At 47.5% G+C, this 19,687-nt stretch overlaps 1 protein-coding gene across 1 annotated transcript in view; it reads left to right on the top strand.

The window, feature by feature from the left end:
- Positions 1 to 695: 695 nt before the first annotated feature.
- The window catches only part of TRAM2 (translocation associated membrane protein 2), a 79,937-nt gene continuing 60,945 nt past the window's right edge, over positions 696 to 19,687 (top strand). The window contains exon 1 of the mRNA XM_024248050.3: positions 696 to 926. Coding sequence (XP_024103818.1) covers positions 807 to 926 — 120 coding nt within the window. The 5' untranslated portion in view covers positions 696 to 806. The remainder of the gene's footprint in view (positions 927 to 19,687) is intronic.

Genomic DNA, 19,687 nt, shown 5'->3' with positions numbered 1-19,687 from the left:
GCAAAACTGCAATCATCCACCCTCTCCCCGCATTGGAGCGAAAGCTCCCCTAGGGCAGGGTCTTTCGGTTTGTTGATCTACCTGAACCGTGCCTAGCCCACTGCAAGTTCTCGATAAATACTTGAGTAATCTCCATTCACTGATCGTCCGTGCAGGGCGCTGTGGCCAGCTAGAAGGCCGGTTCGCGGCTTCCCTGCTTCCGCCGCACCCGCGCCGCCCTCAGCCCCCGGGGCCACAGCCCCGCAACCCCGGGAGCATCCGGCTGCCCGGCCACCCCCGGGGCGCTCGCTGCCTCCCGGGCCTGCCCTTCCCGCGGAGGAAGGAGCGGAGCGAGGAGTGGGAAAGCTAGGCCCACTTCCTGTCCGGGCAGGCCCGGGCGCCCGCCTCCTCCGCGGCCTGCTTTCTCCGCCGCGAACGGCTGAGCCCCGGGCCCCGAGAATGCGGCCGAGCGCCGCGCTGGCGCGGGACGAGGAGGAGCCGAGCGCCGCTCGCCGCCCCCGTACGCCTCCGCCCAGGCCGCCCGCGCGTGCCCAGCGGCTAGAGGGTTAAGCCTGCGGGGGGCGGGGCCAGGCGAGCCGAGTGCGGGCCGCGGGCTGGGCGGGGGCTGCGGCCGGGGGCGGTTACGGGCGGCGGGGGCGGGCGAAGGAAGGGGGCGGGCCCCGAAGTTGTTCCGCGCTGGGCGGGCGGGCGGCTGTGGGAGAGCGGGCGGCGGGCCGGCGGGCGGACCGGGCCGGGGCTGGAGAAGTTTGCGCTGCGGTTCGTGAGCGCAGGGTGCGGGCCCCGCCGGCCGTTGCGCGCCCGCTGCCATGGCTTTCCGCAGGAGGACGAAAAGTTACCCGCTCTTCAGCCAGGAGTTCGTCATCCACAACCATGCGGACATCGGCTTCTGCCTGGTGCTCTGCGTCCTCATCGGGCTTATGTTCGAGGTGAGAGCCTGGGGAGGAGGGAGCTGGAGGGACAGTGCCCCCTGTCGTGCGCCGCCCGGCACACCCCTGCAGGTCAGCGGGCCCTCCTCTGATCGGAGGCTCCTGGCTGCCGTGTACGTTATCGGCACCCCGGCTTTGTGCACTGTACCCCTCTGGCCTGTACCCCGGCCAGCCCAGACAGCACCCCCAGCTCCGCGCCGTGCCAGCCATGCCATGCTCTGCCGCCCCCTTGGGCACTCATTGTATCCTGCAGTTCTGTCTGCAGCCCTGAAACCCCAGCCTGGCCTCGAACCAACCGCCGCGCTGCCACCTTGGCTTGACGCGTGGGGTTTCCTTTTTGGCTTCCAGGAGCCAAGCCCAGAGACTCCCAGACCCGCAGTCATTGCACAACCCTCTCTTGCCCCAAGGGGTGGCCACTAGCTCTTCTGGGCTTTTCCAGTAGGAGAGACCCTGACCCTTTTCCACTTCCTATCTGATTTTCTGGGTGTTTTGCTTCTCAGCTCTGGAATGTGCTCGGATGTTCACGTGTGGCCCTGGCCCCATCCCAGCAGTGGCCTTCTGCGCTCATCTCGCTCCCACTTTTTTGCTGTGCTCTAGAAGGCCAGTTTTTGGATATCCTTTACCACTCCGTGGACTGTCCCTTTAGATCCATCTGCAGCGATCCAGAGCTTCACCCCCTTTACAGAGACAAGAAGAGAGACAGGGATACCCTCCACTTTTTGGGGAAAGTTGATTCTCTTATAGTGTAGGAGTTGGGGGCAGAGGATGGGGATCCCACCCCCAACAGCAATGTCCTGGTGTCGGCCTCCCAGACAGGGAGTTGTAGAAAGCTAGCAAGGGGTCAGAATTCACAAGACTGATGGGAAGGATTCCCTACTCTTGCAGAGCAAGAAGAATGTGATATTCAAAAGTGGGAAGAACTGGAGGAAGCTTGGCATGGGTTTGTTGCGGTATATCTTGTTTCAGAAGTGAGATATGTGAGCGACATTCCCCTCACTCTCACCGTGGTCTGCTCTGGTTCCTGAGACTCCTTGTCCTCCCTTCTGGGCCAGCTTGCTTATTGCATTCTCACGGTTGGGTTAGGAAGTTGTGATCATTTACAAACTTCCTTGGAGATGGAGGATGGCTTGCCTGGCTAAATTTCCTTCCGTGTCCCTCTGTCTCGGGTTCCCTGTATCTCTACGAATGACAAGGGCCCTAATTGGCTGGCGAAGCTGCCCTCAAGCTGGGAACATTCTTGTGGTGGCCAAGTCAGGGTTGGATGAATGAATGTGTCCGTGGCTGGGCTTTAGGGTCTGTAGGAAATAAACGGTGGTGCTGGGACTGGGGTCTCCACTCTACTTTTTGGTAGTGCTCCTTTAGTTCAGTCCCTCTCTCCTTCCTCTCCCTCTCACAGCTCTCTCTAGTGGTATATTGGGTCAGGCTTGCTCCACCTTGTTCTGGGTTCTCCCCTGGAAGTGTGTGGTGTCACGCAGAGTCATATCCGTGTGTCTCAGTCCCTGTTCCGTGACTAGTCTGACTGAAAACTGACTGCAGCCTCAGTTTCCCCATCATTAAAGACGTTCATAAAACTAGTCTTCCTCACAGGGTGGTTGTAAGGTTTAACTGAGATCATATCAGCAACAAAAGCCATAACATCTCCTACCAACATGAAAAAGTCTCTTGCGCCTGGAGCCCTGTGATTATTTATCATAATAATAGCTTAACAAAATAACAGAATTTCCTTTGCCCAGAGCATTCTCTGCTGTCTGTTTGCTGTCCTCCATTCTAAGAGGCCTCTGAGTGCGTGTCCCCAGCCTTGGAGGGTGTGGCTGGAAAGATACACGTGACAGCTGTAAACCTCAAAGCCACAGGCTCTGCAGCGGCCAAGTTTCTCACATAGCCTGTGGCTCTCTCTGTCATATTTCTAGCATTTGTTAGGGTTTGTGGCCCTACCTGCTTTATCTTTGCTCAGAAAGAGCTGCCAGTGTTTGGTACCTACCTCCTTCCCTGGGTCTCTAGTCTTATGGAAAGTCCTGTGCATTAAACCTGCCACTCTAGAAGTTGAAAGGTGCTAAGAGCTCTTACCTCCAGTATCTGGTGAAAGAGAAAGGCCCAGGACGAGAAAAACAACAAACAAAACTACTCTTCCTCCCCCTTAGGCTTGTACTGGGGAGTGTAGCAAGGCCCCTGGTTGAAATGCCTACAGGCCCCCTTTTCCTGCCAAGCCCATCACTTCTTCCCATAGCACCTTGAACCTACAGGACGTACAGGGCAGGTGTCTCCTTCTTTTGGAGGTACTTTGTGAGATCATCAGTCTGTGCTTCTCTGGGAGAAAGAGGGCTTTGCCCTAAGCCTCCAGTAAGAAGGTCTTGTGTTCTTCTGTGCCGGGCACATGGTGGGGGCCTCACTGTCTTTACCCACCGACCAACTCTCCACAGAGATGAGTATTCCTGGGGGTGGGGAGGGGGAGTTTGGAACTGCTGCCTCTATCGAATGAGAGCAGAAGCATCCTGGATACTGTAGGTACCACAGAGAAACAAATGTGGGCATCTTCACACTCAGAGTAAAGCCTGGGGAGACGCCTCATAACCCAGCACAGGACTGGCTGGATATCATTTAGGATCTTCTGGGTTTCCCTCTGGAAGTGTGTGGTGTGCATGTGTGGGTATGTAGGGATGCATATGGTGTGATGGTAGGTGCAGCTGGGGACTCACTACACTTTTCCTAGAAGTGATGGCAGGAAGAGGTGCAAGGGGAATGGGAGAAAGGGGTGAGAGGACATAGGCTCTTGGAGTTCTGACTTGGCCCTGGCTAGGATTCCTTCATTCAGAAACTGAGCCAGGAAAACTCAATTATGATACTTCCCACAAAGAGCGACTCTCTTGGCCATTCCTCCTTTTGGGGTCCTCTGTCGTGCCTCTGCCAATGGGCTGGGTCCCTCTCCCCCTATCAGCCCACGCCCCAGGCAGCCACAGCCCTTGTGTCTGCATTGCATCCCTGCGTTGCTCTTTCCCCAACTCACTGGTCACCTCTTCTGCATTCAGGGGGCTTCTGTTTCCCCGTTAGGGACCCCAGGGCTTTAGTTCTCTGTCCCCAGGGAGATGATGACTCGAAATTCTTTCCGTTGGGATAATTTCCTTTTGGGAACACATATGAAAGGCTGTCTCTCCCCTTACCACTCACCCCTATTGCTACCCCGATTTTGGTTTAGGTTTGAGCCATCCTGTTTCGAAGGCAGGGGGCAGCTTTTCCCCCCTGAACCCAGGTTTTCTCCCAGTCCTACAGGCTGCTTGGAATAGAGAAGCTGCTCTGTGCGGCCACAGCACTTGGCTAAAAAATGTCAGGAATGTGGAACTTTATTTTCCCCCTCCTTCCTTTCCACCGTTAAGTCTGCTTTTGCTAGAGGTGGCACAGGGGGAGTTTTCTACTCAACTCTTTGGTCCTTCAGTCCTGTCTTAGGTGGAGTCTGGCCTGACCATCAACCAGGGTGTGGACAGCTGGTTGGGGGGTATGTGTGTCAGATTTGAAAGTAGCCTCCTCCCCCTCCACCTTCCCTTCTTCCAGTGTCCCATTCTGTGCCACGTTTCAAATTGAAACAGGCAAGGGAAGAGGAAAAGTCTTTCATTAGCGAATGGAGAATGAGGAAAAAGGGGGTGCACCGAAGAGAGAGGAAGCAATTTATATACTACCTTTAAAATGTCAGTTCAGGACTGAAACTTTTTTTTTTAAGCTCATTTACAGGCTCTGCGGCTGCAAAGAAATGTTTCCACAATTCTGAGCCTATCATTTGTAGGTTTGGTTTCTTTTTGGTCTGTGATGACTTAAAGGTTTAGGGACCCAGAGGAGTTCTTGGTGATGGCTGGTTTTTGCTTTTTAATTGTTTTGGAGGCAGATTTGGCGGATTTACCTTTTCTTCAGGAATCACCTTCTTGCCTGCTCCTGACACTGATTGATTTGTCAGGGTGAAATGTTTGCAGCATATACAATGGGAGCCCATTGTGTCACCACCTGCTAGTACATGGCTTCCATGGCACTGGTTCACATCCTCCCAGACATACCTGTAGGCATCGTAACCTGAAATGTGGCTACGGGTCCTGTCTGTGAATGTTAGCAGCATCATAAAACAATCCTGCTTCTATTGTGTTCATAGAAAGACGTGTGCAAATGGCACACATAATACATCTGTGGACACGGGTCAACTTGAGAAGGAGTCTCGCTCTGTCGCACAGGCTGGAGTGCAGTGGTGCAATCTCGGCTCACTGCAGCCTCCGCCTCCCAGGTCCCAGTGATTCTCTTGCCTCAGCCTTCTGTATAGCTGAGATTACAGGCACATGCCACACACCCTGCTAATTTTTGTATTTTTAGTAGAGACGGGGTTTCACCATGTTGGCCAGGCTGGTCTCAAACTCCTGACTTCAGGCGATCCGCCCACCTTGGCCTCCCAAAGTGCTAGGATTATAGGCCTGAGCCACTGCGCCTGGCCTCTTTGACTAACTTCTAATGCATTTTCGAAGAAGTGCGTTTGCCAGCTTTTCTAGTTCCTAACTTTATGCATCTCCCTTTTAGCCTTTTACTTACTCTATCCATGGTGTCCTAGAGAAGTTAGACAGAGGAAACCAAGGAGGGTCACGTATTCTCTTGAGTGCTCTTGTTCTGTGGTTGGATTTCTATACAGGTGCCTCCATGATATGAGCAACAGAGCAGAAATTTGGAGCTAGATTTACTACTGGTCAAGCCTCAAGTGTAATCCTATCCTATGGGATGTAAGGGCACACTGATTCTTCCTGTTTCTTTCCTTGGCACAAATGTGGTATCCAGAAAAGTGACATTGATTGGTTAATGACATTTTAACCCTAACTACCCACTGAAGGGTAATATGTGTAAAAATACCCAGCACTGTACCTGGCACATGGGCACTTAATGGTCTCAACAAGTACACGGATGACTATTGTTATTGACTTCATTGGTGGGTCTGGGAGTCCATGTTTCGTCCTCAGGTGGCTCATTGAGCATCCTGGCTGTATTTCATTTTAGAGGTGATATGTTTTGAGATGGAGACCTTTCCCCCAAGTTCTCCACTGCTAGCCATCTAATCTCCAAACAGACCAATCTCTCTACCCCAGAACTTCTTTTCCCCAGGGAGCCTGGTGGTGCAGCTGCTCCACGGAGAACACCTGTTTTCTCTTTGACATCTATCTTATTAGAACACAGTCCGTGGGTACTGGAGGGTCTTAGGGCTGCCACTATTAACTTTGTGGAGAAGTAAAAACCACAGGGAGACTGTCCTGCAAGTTAAATAGGTACCACTTTTCTCTTGCCTGCTCTGTTGTCTGAACCCTCAGTCAGTCGTTTCTCGGGGGCACTGTCCGGACCGGTCACAACAGAGTGCCTTAGTCCCGACTGTTTGTAGAATAACATGTGTTGCTATGGTGAAAGCTTCACTCTGGCAGGCATGAGCTCCTTTTTGATCTGCTTCTTCATGGGCAGGGGCCCCAGAAATCACTCTGTGGCATAGCTGATGTACCTCTCATTCCCACCCTTATAAATGACGAAGCCAGAGGGTTGATAAGAGCGGATTAGAGTTCCCAAATGACAGAAGTGCTTTCTAATCAGCGAGAGCGCTATTAGCAGGCTTTGGTGGGAAACTTTACTGATAGTATCTCTTAACCTTTTTATTCAGCTCTGTGTATCTGGTATCCATTGGTACCTAATGGTTAAAGAAAGGGGTGGGGGGAAACAGTAAATGTACTAACATGGTTCCTGAACAGCCCTTCTTATTTCACAAACAGACCTTTATCTTTTATACATTCTATTACTTTGCCTTGGTATACCTCTATTGTCTCAGATGTCCCATAGTAGAGGAGAACCACACCTAACTTGGTCGCAGCTGGTTAACATTGCGAGTTAACTGTGTGGTTTAAAGAGCTTTGCAAGTGACTCTTGCAAAAAGTCCTTGCTTTTCAGCAGGGGAAATGGAGGCAGGGTGTGTGTGTGTGGTGTGTGTGTGTGTGTGTGTGTGGCAGGGAGGATTGGGGCGGATCTCTGAGGTCTCTGGTGAGTTTGTAGGAGCCCAAGGTTAGGAGAGGGGCTGCTCTGTGGCTCTCCACCAAGCCACGTTGCCTCGTGACGGCTTTCCTCATTTGTCTGGAGGGGCTGGCAGCACTTTACATCTGTGAAATGCTTCACTCGCCTCACCCTGTAATCGGGATGGTTTATGGGGGTTGCCATACTCATCCAGAGCCTGGCTTCTAGAGCAGAGACTTGGCCAAGGACCATCCACTCCAAGTTAGAGTCGGAGCCAAAGTAAGAACTCAGCAACGTCTGGCTTACATTTAGAGCTCAGCCCCGATGCTTCCACAAATGGGGCGTCTATGGAATGTAGCCACCGGCTGCTTTGTTTTTTTTTGTCTGAGGGGAATCTGTTTATTACCTGGGAGTAATGTCTGTGGGTCTTTGTTCCACTTGGAGGCTTTTCTGCCTGGAACAATTATTGAAATTTGCATCTCCCTGAAAGACACTACAGGGAGTGACCCAAATGTGTGTGTATATAACATGTGAACATAAGCAAACACACAGGAGCTTTACCTACTAGTAAAGTTACTGCCTGCTGCTACCCAGCATCTGTGTAAGAAAAGATGACTCTGGCTGTTATATTTTTACTGCCCTTATCATCAAGTTAACATTGTAGCTGTAGCTCAAGGGCACATCTTTGCTTTGTATTTTATAAGTTTAAGATCTTAGAGGGAAACCTAAGAAGTCTTCTACTGTATTTACAGAAAAACAAAATAAGACCCTCATTGGCTGGGAGATTTGCCCAGGATAGTAGAGTGAATTTTTGGTAAAACGGGGGCTAGAATCCAAGTCTTCTGACTCATCTCTGGTGGTCTTCTACAGCTCTGCCCACTGGAATTCTAGTGAATTTGAATTCCAATATTTGAATGCCAGTATTTGTGTAGAAGTCTTGAAATTGAGTGCTCTGCTCATTTATTTGGCAGCTTTTTATTGAGTGCTGGAGTGCCTGTTCTGGGCCTGTGCTGAGCTCTGGGAATGCAGAGATGAATAAGTGAGGTCCCTCTTCTCAAAGAGGTCTTAGTATGGTAGCTTAAAGCTGATAGATTATTTGTGGATAGAAGTCAGGTCTTAAACTTGATGTGAGTGGCAGGTGCGTCCTCAAACTATTGGGCCTCAACCTTGAGCCATTGCTGTTGATGGAAGGGGTGGTTTATTAAATTAAGAACTAATGCCCTGGGTATAGTGTGGTTAGTATTCAAGGAGAAGAGTGGTGGTCACTTTTAGATACCTTGTGAGGCACAGTTTGTACCCTTATACATACGTTATTGCGTAAAGGCAGTCTGTTTGGGCTGCTATGACAAAAATGCCATTGATTTGGTGGTTTAAACAACCTGCATTTCTTTCTTTTTTTTTTTTTAAATGGAGTCTTGCTTTGTCACCCAGGCTGGAGTGCAGTGGTGCAATCTTGGCTTGCTGCAACCTCCACTTCCCGGGTTCAAGCGATTCTCCCACTTCAGCCTCCCAAGTGGCTGGGACTACAGGTGCCTGCCACTATGCCTGACTAATTTTTGTATTTTTGTGGAGATGGGGTTTCACTATTTTGGCCAGGCTGGTCTCGAACTCCTGACCTCAGGTGATCCGCCCACCTTGGCCTCCCAAAGTGTTGGGATTACAGGCATGAGCCACCGTGCCTGGCCCTGCATTTATTTCTCATAGTTCTGAAGATCAAGGTGCTGGCCTGTATTGATTGAAACCCTGGCTGGAGTTAGGAGAACTCTTCCATATGGTTTCTTAAGACTTTAAACATCAAACCCAAACATGATCTCTAATGTCTTTTTTGGGTTGGTGGAGCTGATGATTGTACCTCTGGTGGGAAGGACATAGCTCTCTTAGCCTCAGTTGCCCTGCCTTTGAAATGGAAAGAGGACTTCTTAATAAAGCCCCTGAATTTTGCAGGGGCAGAGTATTGTTAGTTTAATCAGTTTGTTCCTTCATCTTTATTATATAAGTGTAGATATTCTGTCTTAGAGGGTATTTAATTTTTCTTTTTATAGAGACTTTTAAAAAGAGACTGTTGAGGGGCCCAGCACTGTTATGAAGACTTCTGTGGCTATTGGAGAGGGAGAAGGACGTACCTACCTCAAGACAAAGGATAGAGACAGAACTTATGCAATTATTTATCAGCTCCTTTCATGAAGGTTAAGAGCAGTCTGGGAGCTCCTGACCTGGAGGAGCAATCCCAGGATAAACAGGCTTTCCCTCCAGCAATTCCTGGAGTCCTGCAGGAAATCACAGGGCCAGCCTCACAATGCCTGGTTTCCGGCTGAGAAGAATTCCTCAGAACTCAGAGCAGAATTGGAACTTTTCAGACCCATGGTTTTGGAGTTGAGACTGTGTTTTTAGTTTGTAGTCCAGCTTTGTACTTGATCAACTTGTGACCTCAACAGGCAAGGAATAACTTGTTTGTACGGATTTTGTGACTGGAGGAGGAATGTTGAAGTAGAAAGGAATGGGTGGTAGTTGATTTTTTTAAAAAATAGCAGGGTTCTGGTTTGGTTATGATGGCTGGAACGTGTGCCCTTCTTTCAGGGTTCTTGAGGAATGAATTATGGCTGGTGCCAGTGGAGGGCCTGCAACAGGGAGGCGTGCAGTGAAAGGGGTGAGGACAGGGGCCTGGATTCTTCCATTAAATAGCCTTGTGGCCCATGCAAGGCCCTTCACGTCTCTGGGGCTCACCTGCTTCATGGATGTGTCAAATGTCCGGTGGCCTGGTTGTGCCTTCTTAACATGGATATGTAGAACAGGACTGGAAAATGTGTGTAAAACTCAAATTGCCAGTCAGAAATTGGGAGGAGAAGGAGAGAGGCACCTTTCCCCAATCCTATAGATTTAGGAGTAGTAGCTAGGCAAACATTGTGGTCCATTAGGTTAGTGGGCTCATTTCTAATCTTGGTTTCATTTATTATTTGAGTTGAAACCAGGTTCTAGCACAAATTTGGGGTTGGCATGAAATATGGCTTAGCAGAACCCATAGTGGAGAAGGAGAAAATCTGTATATTGGAAAGGAATCTGGGCTTGGCTTTGAGACTTTAAGATTGCCATCCATAATGAACAATGTTGAAGTTTCAAAACTAAATTTGTGGCAATATGGAGAATTTGGCTATCCAGACTGATTCATCCGCAGAAATTTCTGGAAAGCTACAGTTTTATAGCGCTGAAGTAAAAAGCAAAGTTGGTCTGCTGCATAGTACATTTTATTACCCAAGAAATGTAAAAGAAACATTTCTGTCATTCTTTGCCCAGCCTGGGAAATATCTACATTCAACACCATTCAGCCATTTGGCCATTGAGTTTTATTTTATTTATAATCATTCAGCAAATACACCTACTCTGTACAAAACACTGAAATATGAAATTCAAGCCAGCTAACATATTTGTTGATACAACTCTCTCTACTGTGCTCATTTCTGGAGCTTCAGAAAGAAGAGAATGTGACACTTCTCAGCTACTCTTCCCTGCATTTCCTGGGTCCAGATAACTTCAGGCATGACAACTATGGCCTCGCCAGATTTTCACTGACCACTTACCACGCCTTTAGCCTGCAGCTGTGGCATAGCTAAGTGTAACTTGACCAATGTTGTTGGTTTCTCAGCCCTACCAGTTGGGTTGCCGCTCACATGGCCCAAGGGACGTGAGTCTGAACTGAGCTGGTTTTGACCTCTTGCCCCTTGTTCTGCAAATGTTGATTAAGCAGTGCTTTTGTGTGAACCATCATTCTAGATGCTGGGAACACACAGAAAAAGGACACATTGCTTAATCACAAGGAATTTACCATCTCATAAGGGAGATAGATAAAAGGAGGCAAGTACAGTCACTTGATGATGACTACCTCAGTTGAGCTGCCATGTGGGTCTTCTGGTCTAGCACACACAGTGGTGCTCAGTAAGTGTAGTGTACTAGAGGGGATGCTTTGGGAACATGGAGGGGGGTCTCCTAGCTCAGAATAGGGATAGATGGATGCTAGATAAGGCCAGAGAAAGAAGGAGATATGGGAGGGCGATAGAACAGTCCATCCTTTGTAGACAGATGAGCTGGTGTGTAGCATTGGACACTCAGCACACTAGTGTCATAGGATGCTCTGGAGGTGCGATGCAGCGGGGACAAGGGTGGAGGTGGGGCCAGATCACCCAGGGCCCCTTAGGTCCTGCCGTGGAGTTGAGACTGTCCTGGAGGTAATGGGAGTCTTTAAAGCCTGTTAGGAAGGACAGCGGTGTGATGAGGTTGCTCTGGAGACTACCAGAGTGGCTTAGGGGATGAGATTAGAGATTAGAGATTAGAGACAGGAAGTCTGGTTAGGAGGCTGGGGCACTGGTCCAGGTGAGAACTTCCACCTGGGGAAATTTCAGTCTCAACCCCCAACCAGGAAGCAAGCCCCCAAAGCAGCTGAACTGTCTCTGGTGTTGATTCAGAGACTTCAGAAACTGCAAAGCCATTCTCAGCTCTCTTTCTTATATGTTTCATGTGACACAGGCAAGCAGCAGGGCAGTGGTGGGGCGGGCAAGGACAGTGAAAGCTGGGAGAGAGAAAGGGCTTTTCCCTAGACCTTCTTATAACCCTAAGGTGTGCAGTGATGCCAGTGGTGCTCCTGAACGTGCATACCATTCCGTTTCACTGTCTTGCATTGCCTTCGTATGACTTTATCACTGAAGTGTCCTATGGACTTATTATAATAAAAAGGTATTTGTTTGTATCTCATGTAACTTCTAATTTCTTAAAAGGTAGGGACGCAGTGAGTTCGAACATCTTTTCCCTCTATCTTTTTTTATTTTGTTAGCTAAATAAGCCATAAAGAGGCTTGCATGCAAGTACCGTGGACTTACCTAAGGAAACTGGTTTTGGTCCAGTGTTCAGCGTAGGCACAGAGGGTGGGAACTTCCTTTGTGGAGGCTTTTCCAGAGGTAGTGGAGGTTGGGAGGGACATGGCGTGTTCAGTGGACAGAAGAAGTAGGCACAGCCTGTATGTAACATTTATTCAGAAAAGTTACTTAGCACTCGCTATGTACTGAGGTCTACCTATATTTTGCGCCTGGAAGTTCCTGATGAAGGTGTCAGTAAGTAATTTTTTGAAGTGCGTGTGGTAACATGAAGAGGACTGGTGGATCCATTGTGTGCTGTTTATCTCTAAACTTTTACCAGACCCCCTAGAAATAGATGCAGTGAGATTTTCCCTTTGTCTGATTTCTAGCAGACTAGTTGAGTATCTAGGGGTCTTCTTCCCAAGGCCTGTTGGTGACACCACAATTTTATTAGCTCCCATACCACCATCCCCATGCATGACTGTAGTTTGCATGGTCTCTAGAAGAGGGAAATTCAACAAGTGTATATACCGGAACCAAAGCCCGCAGCTGTCACTTGCCCTCCCCTGCCTTGCCCCCAGTGTCTGTTCACTAAGTCCAGTGGTTTTACCTCCTGAATTGCCCCCAGGTCTCCTCTCGCCCTAATGATCTTTTGTTTTAGCTTGGGCATTTGATATTCCTCACCTAAATGGCTATGGTTTGTCCTAACTTGGACCCCACACTCTCATCTTTTCTGATCCTTTCTCCTCATAGCTGTCACGGATTGTCTTCAAACACAGAGCTGAACATGGGTCTCCCTACTTAGACTCCTTCCAAGATGCCCGCCTAAGGGCCGGGCAATTAGCTTGGCTTCAGAGCTTCCCGGCAATCTGATCAGCCTTTGTCCTGGACTCTGCACCTCCCTCAGGCCTCGTCCCTGCCCTGACCCTCATTGCAGACCAACCTACCTGTGTTCCCTGAACATTCCCTCCTCCTTCATGCTTCTCTGCTTTTGTTCATGAACCCTGCACTCCAAGTCATCTCATTCTCCATTTCATCCTATAACTGCTATTTCTTTTTTAAGGCCCACCTCAGATATGGCAAAAAGCACCACCTGCTCAGAACGCATTTTCCAGCCTCTCTGCCCTGAGAGGGTTAATTCTTCCTTTCTCCCCACCTCTGTCTTTCTCTTCTTTATTCATTCAGCCAGACTTGGGCCAAGCATTTGCTCTCTGCCAAGCCCTGTTCTTGGGGCTAGGGATAAAGGATGAAGAGGTGAAGATTCTGCCTCCATGGAGTTGAGAGTCCTTAGGGAGTGACAGTGTCACTGCTGCTCTTGTGTGTGGTGGGTACAGTGTGTGTCAGGGAAGGGAGCATAACCCCTCTGGGAAGGGTAGGGACTGTTCATTTTAAAAAGGAGATGTTTGGGCTGGTCCTTGAGGCTTGAGGGGCATGGGGCAGGCAGATGTGCTGGGGAGAGGGAGTTCCAGGCAGAGAGAAGGCATGGGCGCAGGGGGAATATGGCAAGTGCCTCTATATTGCCAGAGTGGGCTGGGTAGGGGCTGGTTAAGGGTGCAAGTGGTGAAAGGTGACACCGGACTGGCAGGCAGGGTTCTGGCCATGGAGGTGTTTGTTTAAAAATTGGGGTTTGGTCCTCAGCTTAGGTAATAGGGAGCCATTGAAGATTTTTCAGCGTGAGAGTGACTCCAATTTGTACTAGCAAGGTCACTGGCAGTAGGGCCGGGCATGGCTCCTTGCACTTGCTGTGAGCCATCCGTCCATGACCCAAGGAAAGAGGTGTTTCACATTTTCTCAGTATCCCCAGCACCTCTGTACCTACTACGTAGTCAGTATGAGTTTGTCAGGTATGGTCCCATGCACACACAGGATGGTGTGTGTGTGAGTTGCCTTTCTGCTGCTGGTGGTCATTTGAAGCTTTTCTATCCCTGCTGTCTCTTTTGAGTTCTTGGGTAACCAGTAAGAGATGCTTTTGAGCACATTAGGAATGCTGGCTACTTTAGCATGTGCATGCAGACAGAGAGCCTATAATCTTAGCCTTTTAAAGCTTAAATTTTTTTTTTTTTTTGAATAGGTACCATTAGGAGATACATTCATGTGGCAAAAAAAAAATATATATATATATAGTGTTTTTGATTAGGTACCATTAGGTGATACATTCACATGACTCAAAAATAAAAAAACACAAAGGAATTCATTGAGAACTGTCCCTCCCCACCTGTTCTCATCTAGCTCCCCTGTCCCCAAGTAACCACTTTTTTTTTTTTTATTTGAGACGGAGTCTCGCTGTGTCCCCCAGGCTGGAGTGCAAGCTCTGCCTCCTGGGTTCACACCATTCTCCTGCCTCAGCCTCCTGAATAGCTAGTACTATAGGCGCCAACCACCACGCCCAGCTAATTTTTTTGTATTTTTAGTAGAGACGGGGTTTCACTGTGTTAGCCAGGATGGTCTCGATCTCCTGACCTCGTGATCCGCCCACCTCGGCCTCCCAAAGTCCTGGGGTTACAGATTTGAGCCACCATGCCCGGCCCCAAGTAACCACTTTTTATTGACTTTTATGTATTTGTCTTGTTGGGTTTATTTAAGCAAGTACAAGCAGCTATAAATAAGATATATCCTTATATGTGTCTGTCTGTTTATCTATCTGTCTGTTTCCTTTCCTATACAAAATGAAGTGTATTATTTACACTTTTGCACCTTGCCTTTTCAGTTAACAAAATATCTGAGCGATCTTTCCATGTCAGTACACAGAGAATTTCCTCATTCATGTGGAAGGTTGCACAGTCTTCCATTGTGCAGGGTCACCTTAATTCATTTAACCAGTCCCCTTTTGACGGACACTTGGGTAGTTTCCAGTGTTTTGCTCTTATAAACAATGCAGCAGTGAATATCTTGGTACATATGTCATTTTGTACCTATACAGGCATATCTTGTTGGATATTTTCCCAGAAGTGGGATGATAAGGTCAAAGCGTTAACTGCATTTGTATTTTTGATAGATATTGACAAATTGTACTGGTCCTTTTAAAATACCACGTCCAGGTCAATGAATGAATTAGCCATAGACTGTTTACTGTATACCCATGAAAATGTATGGTTACATACTACAAGTTCTACCAGTGCCTTCATTGATCTTGATCCCTGCTAAATTCTCAGCATGAGAAAACCAAACACCACATGTTCTCATAAGTTGGAGTTGAACAATGAGCACACATTGACATAGGGAGGGTAACATCACACACCAGGGCCTGTGGTGGGGTGGGGGCTTAAGGGAGGGATAGCATTAGGAGAAATACCTAATGTAGGTGACAGGTTGATGGGTACAGCAAACCACCATGGCGTGTGTACACCTATGTAACAAAACTGCATGTTCTGCATATGTACCCCAGAACTTAAAGTATAATAAAAAAAATTCTCAGCATCTAGCAAGTGCCTGGTATGTAACAGGAGGCAAAATACATGTTGGAGTTTTAAAGTTACTCTGTTGGGCACATTTGGATCATGGGGCTCTCTCCTATTGATTATATTTCAGCTCCTCTATGACGTTTCTGTTGCCTCTGGCACCTCATACAAGTTACTCAGGACATGCTTCCTCTTTTCACTTGGCCAGCTGTTCCTCATTCCTCAAGCTGCAGCCCACTTTTTCTGGAAAGCCCTCCTTTCTCCCTGTGCTTCCCTTATCATGGTTCTGATGACCCCCAAGTTTATCATGTGCAGCCCGTCATACTCCACAACCTCGCTGTGCGTTCTTTGAGGGCAGGAGGCATTGCTTACCATAGTATCTCTAGTACCCAGCACAGCACTTGACATTCAATCGGATCTCATATATTTTCAATACATGAGTGGTAAAGTGGAATTACCAGTTGATAACCACTTTTTAAAGTTTTTTTTTTGCATTTTTAAGTTGAGATAGAATTCACGTACCATGAAATTTACCATTTTAAAGTGTATGATACAGTGATTTTTAAAGTATTCACCATGCTTTACAACATCCCCATTATCTAATTTCAAAATATTTCCGTCATCTTCAAAAGAAACCTGTTTGGCCGGCCGGGTGGATTGCCTGAGCTCGGGAGTTCGAGACCAGCCTGGGCAAAACAGTGAAACTCCGTCTCTAGGACCGGGCGTGGTGGCTCACGCCTGTAATCCCAGCACTTTGGGAGGCTGAGGCGGGTGGATCATGAGGTCAGGAGATGAGACCATCCTGGCTAACAGGGTGAAACCCCGTCTCTACTAAAAGTACAAAAAAAAAAAATTAGCTGGGCGTGGTGGCGGGCTCCTGTAGTCCCAGCTACTCGGGAGGCTGAGATGGGAGAATGGCGTGAACCCGGGAGGCAGAGCTTTCAGTGAGCCCAGATCCCGCCACTGCACTCCAGCCTGGGCGACAGAGCGAGACTCCGTCTCAAAAAAAAAAGAAACTCTGTCTCTACTATAAAGTATAAAAGAAATTAGCCAGGCATGGTGGCGTATACCTGTACTGTAGTCCCAGCTACTTGGGAGGCTGAGGGCAGGAGAATCATTTGAGTCTGGGAGGCGGAAGTTGCAGTGAGCCGAGATTGCGCCACTGCACTTCAGCCTGGGTGACAGAGCGAGGCTCCGTCTCTACAAAACAAACAGACGAACAAAAAACTTTTCGCATTCATTTCCCATTGCTCCCCATCCCACCTTAATATCCACTTGCATCTCCACCCCAGCAACAACTCTCTACTTTGTGTCTCTGGACTCGCAAATGGGCATTTAATATGCATGGAATCATACCATATGTGGTTTTTTGTACCTGGCTTCTTTCATGTAGCATGTTTTCAGGGTTCATCTGTGCTGTAGCATGTATCAGTATTTCATTTCTTTTTATGACTGAATCATTTTATTGTACTGCGAAGTGCATTTTGTTTATGCATTCATCAGTTGATGGACATTTGTCTCTTTTGGCGATTATGAATAATGCTGCTCTGAACACGCATGTGCAAGTTTTTGTGTGGATGTCATGTGTTCAGTTCTCTTGGATATATACCTTGGGGGTGGAATTGCTGGGTCATTAATTGATTTTAATACAGGCAAGGAGCCAGCATCAAAACGATATTGAACAGCTTGTCTTTTTGATCTGAGAGTGATAGCTCAGGGCCAGTATTATGAATATTGCCCATTATTCTGGCTTGACCCAGCAGTGCTGGTTATTGAGAGTTATATTTGATAAACTGTGAGCCAGTAATCCTCTGTGACTCAGAGCAAATGTTGTTAGAGTTCATACGACAGTGTGAACTCCATGGAGATGCCAAAACACACAGGACACAGCTCTTGCTCTAACAGCAAGAAATAACCCAAATATCCACCTACAATGAACCGATTAGGTAAATTGTGGTATAGCCATACAATGGAATACTCTATAGCTGTTTAAAAGAGGATGAGATCAATCTTTCTGTGTTGACCTGGACTGATATCTGACCAAAAAAAAAATAGATTACAATTAGTATGTATAGAATGAGCCTATTTTAATAAAAAAAACCTTATGTTTATATATGCACAGGCAACACCTGGAAAGATCACACACAGCAGACTGTCAACATTGGTATCTCTCTAGGAGATAGTTTATGGAAGACTTCAGCTTTCAACTTTATATGTTTCTCTCTCTCTCTTTTTTTTTTTTTTTTTTTGAGACAGTTTTGCTCTTGTCGCTCAGGCTGGAGTGCAATGGCATGATCTCGGCTCACTGCAACCTCCTCCGCCTCCCAGGTTCAAGTCATTCTCCTGCCTCAGCCTCCTGAAGTAGCTGGGATTACAGGCGCCCACCACCACGCCCAGTTAATTTTTTTGTATTTTTAATAGAGATGGGGTTTCACCACATTGGCCAGGCTGGTCTTGAACTCCTGACCTCAGGTGATCCACCTGCCTCAGCTTCCCAAAGTGTTAGGATTACAGGCATGAGCCACCGCCCCCGGCCTATATGTTTCTTTTTTAAAATTTTCTTACAGTAGGTGTATATTGCTTTTAAATTCAGTTAACTTCCCACAATTCTGTTTTGAGAAAAAAAAAACAAAACTTGAGATAAGAATTATGTCTGAACCACTAGATAGTAATGTAGGATATAATACCACATATTGGCATATGATTCAATGCAGATACATTTGTGGTAAACATAGTTTACAAATGGGGTAAGCCCAGAGGTGAGAGAGTGTTTAGGTTCTAGCAATCAGGGAATCTTCATGAAGAATGGGACTTGACTTGGGCCTTAAAGAATAGGTAGCATTTATAGAGCACTTCACAGTTTATAGAATCAAAGATAACAAGCTCGTCTTCTGTATTTACTACCTGCTTTGTGCTCAGTCTTGTAAAAAGCACTCTACCTGTATTCTGTCATTCAGCCCCCACAATCAGCCTGTGTGGCAGATACTGTGGTGCCTCCCTTTTACAGATGAGTGAACTGAGGTTTAGAAAGACTAAGGACTCTCGTTGCTCATCAATGCCAGAGCCACAATTCAAGGTCCGTGTGTCTGACTTCACAGCCTGAGTCCTTTACTCTATTTTAAAGAGAAGGAGATGGAGGCCAAGATAATTCAAGTCACTCGCCCTAGATGATACAGCTGGTAAATTGGTGAGCCAGGATCTGAACTCAGGATATTCCAAGTAATCCGTTGCGTCTGTTACACTGATCTTTCCTGATGTGGAGTCCAAGCTGTTGAAACCCCTGGGGATGACAGTGGGGGCTGGGGGTTCTGGGCCAGAGAAGTGTGCAGAACTCTTTCTACCATGCCCCCTTTTTTGGAGATTCGCAGAGCATATAAACTTACTAAAGTACTATCCACCATTTCTCAAGTCTGTGATCATCTCTTTCCAAGTAGTGTATAGTAACATTCCACAGATCCCACTTTGTGAAACGCCATCTTCTTGTCCTATAAGGAAGGCACAGGTTCTTGAACAGCTTTCCATTTTTCTCTGTCTCTGTTAATAAGTAAGAGTGCCAGCTCCAAGGTCTGAGGCCAGAAGGGTGTGAGGAAAAATATTTGTTGGAATTAATGGAGTGTGATTTCTTGGTTGGGTTTGGGGCCACATCTGTAGCCACTGACACATTTTCCTGAATCTTCCTTCTTTAGGACACATGGAAAAGCCTAATAGGGGGATCGTATTTGCCATTGCTCTGTGACTTTTTGTTGCAGCAAATCATGATTCACCATTAACAGGGTGTATGGGAGGTTACCTAATTAACCCTCCCATACTTCCTAAACTCAAATTAGTCCACCTACACTCTACCAGATTTCATACAGTGAGTGTTAGAAGGATCCAAGTGCCATTACTTTTTGTTTGCTGTAATAGTGTCACTATTGTGTTTTCTTAAAAATTATGTAAAATACATGTAACATTAAATCTGCCATCTTAACCATTTTTAAGTGTGCCGTTAAGTAGTGTTAAGCACATCCACATTGTGCAACCAATCTCCAGAACTCTTCAGTTCCTTCCACAGTTATTGAGCAACTGCTCTGAGATTATCAGGATACACTCCCTGCTCAGTCTAATGGGGAAGACAGATAGGAAAACCAGTGGTTACATTTCAGGATGGCCAGAGTGGTGAGGTACTCGTTATGGGACTGGACATGGGGGGGCTTTTGGGCCTGCTCCCACCTGTTGCTCCCGGGTTCCTTCTCTTCTGGCATCCGGTTTGGCTACTTGCTGATTGCGAAGTAGTTTCTCACCCTGTCAATCCCTGGAGGAATTGCTCTGCTCCCCAGAGCCTTGGGGAGGCCAAGTCTGCAGGTTTTGCTTGTGCGAGAGCTGTGCTCGATAGCTGAGCCCACGTGGCCTGAGGTGGGGGTAGGGCAGGAGAAGGGCGCTGCTGCCAAAACCAGAACTTCACCAAACCCCAAATCAACAGTTTGCCCAAATATAGTATCCTAGACTTTCCAGTCATCATATTTAAGCTAAA

The sequence above is a fragment of the Pongo abelii genome, chromosome 5 (genome assembly GCF_028885655.2).
Source record: "Pongo abelii isolate AG06213 chromosome 5, NHGRI_mPonAbe1-v2.0_pri, whole genome shotgun sequence".
Taxonomy (NCBI): Eukaryota; Metazoa; Chordata; class Mammalia; order Primates; family Hominidae; genus Pongo; species Pongo abelii.
Note: the sequence above shows the minus strand (reverse complement) of the source record. Positions and strands in the feature narration are given on the sequence as shown.